At 39.5% G+C, this 3,865-nt stretch overlaps 1 protein-coding gene across 1 annotated transcript in view; it reads right to left on the bottom strand.

Annotated features, from left to right (window-relative positions):
- Positions 1 to 672: 672 nt before the first annotated feature.
- The window catches only part of LOC106873661 (uncharacterized), a 14,695-nt gene continuing 11,502 nt past the window's right edge, over positions 673 to 3,865 (bottom strand). Inside the window, exon 3 of the mRNA XM_014921112.1 lies at positions 673 to 889. Within this exon, the coding sequence (XP_014776598.1) occupies positions 673 to 889 (217 nt within the window). The remainder of the gene's footprint in view (positions 890 to 3,865) is intronic.

Consider the following 3,865-nt stretch of genomic DNA (forward strand, 5'->3'; position numbering starts at 1 on the left):
TATTATTATTATTTGTAGAATCATTATCACGCCGGACAAAATGCGTCTCTCTGCCAAAATTTGAAAACATTACTACTACTACTACTACTACTACTACTACTACTACTACTACTACTACTACTAATACTACTACTACTACTACTACTACTACTAATAATAATAATAATAATAATAATAAAAATAATAATAATAATAATATTCTTGGTAATACTGTCAGTAGAATTACTTTTAGATCTACAAATATTATGAGTACTTCTCTTTGTAACCAACCCTGTCGAGTACTTCATTTTAATATTGAAAATACTGCCTAAAGATATTTTCATTAGCTCATAGATAAAAAATGTTAGTGGGTAGCCCCTTTTCTATAGAATTTATTATACTTCTAAGGGACTGGAATAGCAGTTTGCGTAATATTATCATCTAGCTTGGAGTATGGGTAGAATAAGTCCAAGGTGATGTCGAGGAAGTTAGCTATCTTAAGATTATTTTCCACTATAATTCCTAGTCCATAGTTTCTAAAAAAAATTTCGTAATCGCTTCGTAATCCCTTCAATACACACTTTATTAGTGCCCACCCCGAACCACCAAGAGAATTCAGGGGATTCTCTCCCGTAAACAGTGGAATAAATATATTCCGACAGGGATCGGTGACTTGCGCAGAGTCTTCCTGGTTCATAATTTCTCATCAAACTCTACAACTGAACATCTGGCATTGAGAATATCAATATCCCGACGTGTTAATGAAGAATTTTTCATTGCGAAAATTAGAGCCTTATTTAGTAATAATGAATAATTATCAATGTCTAATTGCATGAAACTATACCAACATTTGTGTTGAATATGCTCGAACCAATCGGTGATGTCAGAAGTGTTGGACCACTGACTGAAGCTTAGTTAATCAGAAATAGGGGAAACAATAGTGTCAATATTTTCTTATTAATCCGATCAATATCAGATTTCGAAGGACATATCAGCTTTACAGACGCGTGCTCCCTTCAGATTAATCCTAAGTTTTTCGGTGCGATCTTCGAGGTTAAGTTAGCAGATGATTCGATATCCTTCGGAGTTGATGTGATCCAGTATGGATCTTGAAGTTATCTTATTATTCCTATGTAGTTCCTTAAGTATAAGCATCCGGTAAAGTAGTTTCTCTGAAATATAGTTAGAGGATCTCCCTTAATTAAAGCAAATATTCTATTCGCTCTGCAATTATTAATCGGAGCACTTTAATCAAGAGGAATTAAGTAAATGAATAAGCAACACTGGAATTTATTAATCGTGTCACCCCTTTAATGTACCAAATAATATAATACAGTAAATAGTTTTCTTAGAACAATGTCGGCAACTGTCTTCAAATATGTTTTGAGAAGGTCATATGCTGGGATCTTTGGCACTATGCAGCGGCGCCCCGTTTTGCTGTTTGAGTAAGTTTTAAAATCAAAGTTTGGTACAAAACCTTCCAGGATTTTCCAGATGCATATCTTTCCTGCCTTTGTTCTGAGGAGAAGAGTTTTAATTCATTCAGTCTTTCCCAGTGGCTAATACATTGTATTAAGACGACTTTTTTAGTAGCTTCGTTGGAATGCTTCGAGTGAATTTTATACTGTGTGGTGACCATAGTTGGGAGCAGTAGTCCAAGCGGCTGAGGACGTATGTCCTCCACAGGACCATCAATGTCTCCTTTTTTCCTTGTTTTGAAAGTTTGGGAAAATTCTTGATTTGAAAGTTCATCTAGCTAGCTGTCTGCATTTTATTACTAAATTGGTAATATGCACATGAAAAGATGCATCATTGCTCAATTCAATACCCATGTCACGCACTAATTTTGATTCAGGGATGCAATCCTTTCCGGGTCAGTGTATCCTGGCTGCATGTCATTTAGCTTTGTGTTGGTAGCGTAGGACCTGGAATTTTCCTGCATTGAACTGCATGTTGTTGTCCTTAGCCCACCTGTATATTGCGTCCAATTCCCGTTGCAGATGTGCAATATTTCCAGGATTTTGTATTGTCAGAGAAACTTTGTCTCACCGCATAGTTAGCAAGGGTGGCTATCTGAGCAACTGAGAGCATGTCTGAGAGGGCCACTATAAATAGCAGGGGCCCTAAGACAGTGCTCTGTGGAATACCACTCGCTATTTGTATTGCCTTGGAGGTGGCTCCGTTGGCCACCACTTCCTGTCGTCTATCTTTAGAAAGTCTTGCAGCTACACTCGAAGTTTTCCGCCTATGCCGAGATCACGCAGTGTGTGACATAGCATACTATGGCCGACTTTATCAAAGGCTTTTGCAAAGTTGAGATATATCACATCGATGTTCGAGTCATTTAGTACCTGTTTTAACATTCAGTCGTAGTGTTGCAAGAGCTGTGTTAGACAGCTTCTACCTGGTCGAAATACATGCTGGCTGTCAGTCACAAAGTCATATTTTTCAAGGAACGTGATTAGTTCCTTGCAGATTATTCGTTCCATGACTTTCCTGTTGTGTGAGGTCAGAGAGATAGGCCTATAATTTTTAGCATCTGCTCTGCTTCCTCCCTTATGGATAGAGCATATTATCCCTCCCTTCAGTTTGTCTGGAAGTTTACGACTTGCAGGAAAGCTCTAAAGGAGAAGCTGCAATGGTTTTGCAAGGGCTCGTTTGCAAGATTTGAGAAGGACTGCTGGAAATCTATCAGAGTCAGCAGCGGAGTTTGTGTCAACCTCATCTATGGCCAGTGTTACATCCTCTTCTTCAATGTTTATGTACTCAGTTTTCGCCTCTTTGGTTACAGGAAAAGTGGCAAAGAATTCTGCTGGTTTGTTCACTTGCCTATGTCCCAGAGGTATAGTGAACACACTTTGGAATTGATCTGTTGCGGCCGATGGGGTCCACAGGGTCAAAGTCGCTTTTGACCCTACCCGGCAATACCCTTACATTTAAGAGCCTGGGCCCGCTATCCCCCAGGCCCCGTCGGATGATATCTTCAATCCAACCCGCCTCCGTGCCTGGGGGTAACCCACATACCCAGGCTCTTATTAATTTCCTCCCGCAGTACGACGGGAGGAATAGAATTTCGTTGTCCTCCAAGGGCTGACTCGCAAAATTGCGAGTCTCCTCCAGGGTGTCAAACAGCAACCATACAGTTGCATGCTTGACACCACGGGATATGTATTTCCCAGAGGACAAATAGTCTTTCAGTTCTTTTTCTATAGTTGGTTTTGGGAAGACGGTGATGGTATCAAGAACTTTAGAGCAAGTTCTAATCACCACCGTCCTCTCCTCCATATCTTTTAATCACTACTTGGGTGGGATAATTTCCCACTCCAAAGCAGTAGTCTTCTCTTTTAACTTTTTTCCTGCCATAACTAAATGTTCAAATAGGAAACAATTGTTCACAAAAAAGTCTCAAAAGGATGACAGTTCAGAAAAAAGAAATAGTTCAGTAAACGAAACAGAAACAGTTAAAAAAAGGGAGGAAGAGAAAAACAAAGAAAACAGTTCAAAGAAAAAGTAAAGAAAGAATTAAAAAAAAAAAAAGGTAAAACACAGCATCCTCGGAAGGAACAAAATGGGCTACGCCGTACTCCAGCCCTGGCTTGAACTGGTACTCCGTTGCAGTCAAATAAACACACAATAGTCTGGTCCGTAATTCAGCGACCAAAGTAAGAAAAAAAATCTTTAAATGGCTTCTGCTTGCTGAACTTGGTTATTTCATAGAAACGCCCACCAGCAGCCAGCCACACACACTATGCCTGGAACAGGCACCAATTCAATCAAATTTTCTCAAATTTTCGAATTTTCGACACCGCCAAGCGCAAGCGAAATGCTCTAGAGCTGGGCAGAATATACTGTAAAAATAATAACACAATACTTCTACCCAGCTCAC

Source organism: Octopus bimaculoides, chromosome 14, assembly GCF_001194135.2.
Source record: "Octopus bimaculoides isolate UCB-OBI-ISO-001 chromosome 14, ASM119413v2, whole genome shotgun sequence".
Classification (NCBI taxonomy): domain Eukaryota; kingdom Metazoa; phylum Mollusca; class Cephalopoda; order Octopoda; family Octopodidae; genus Octopus; species Octopus bimaculoides.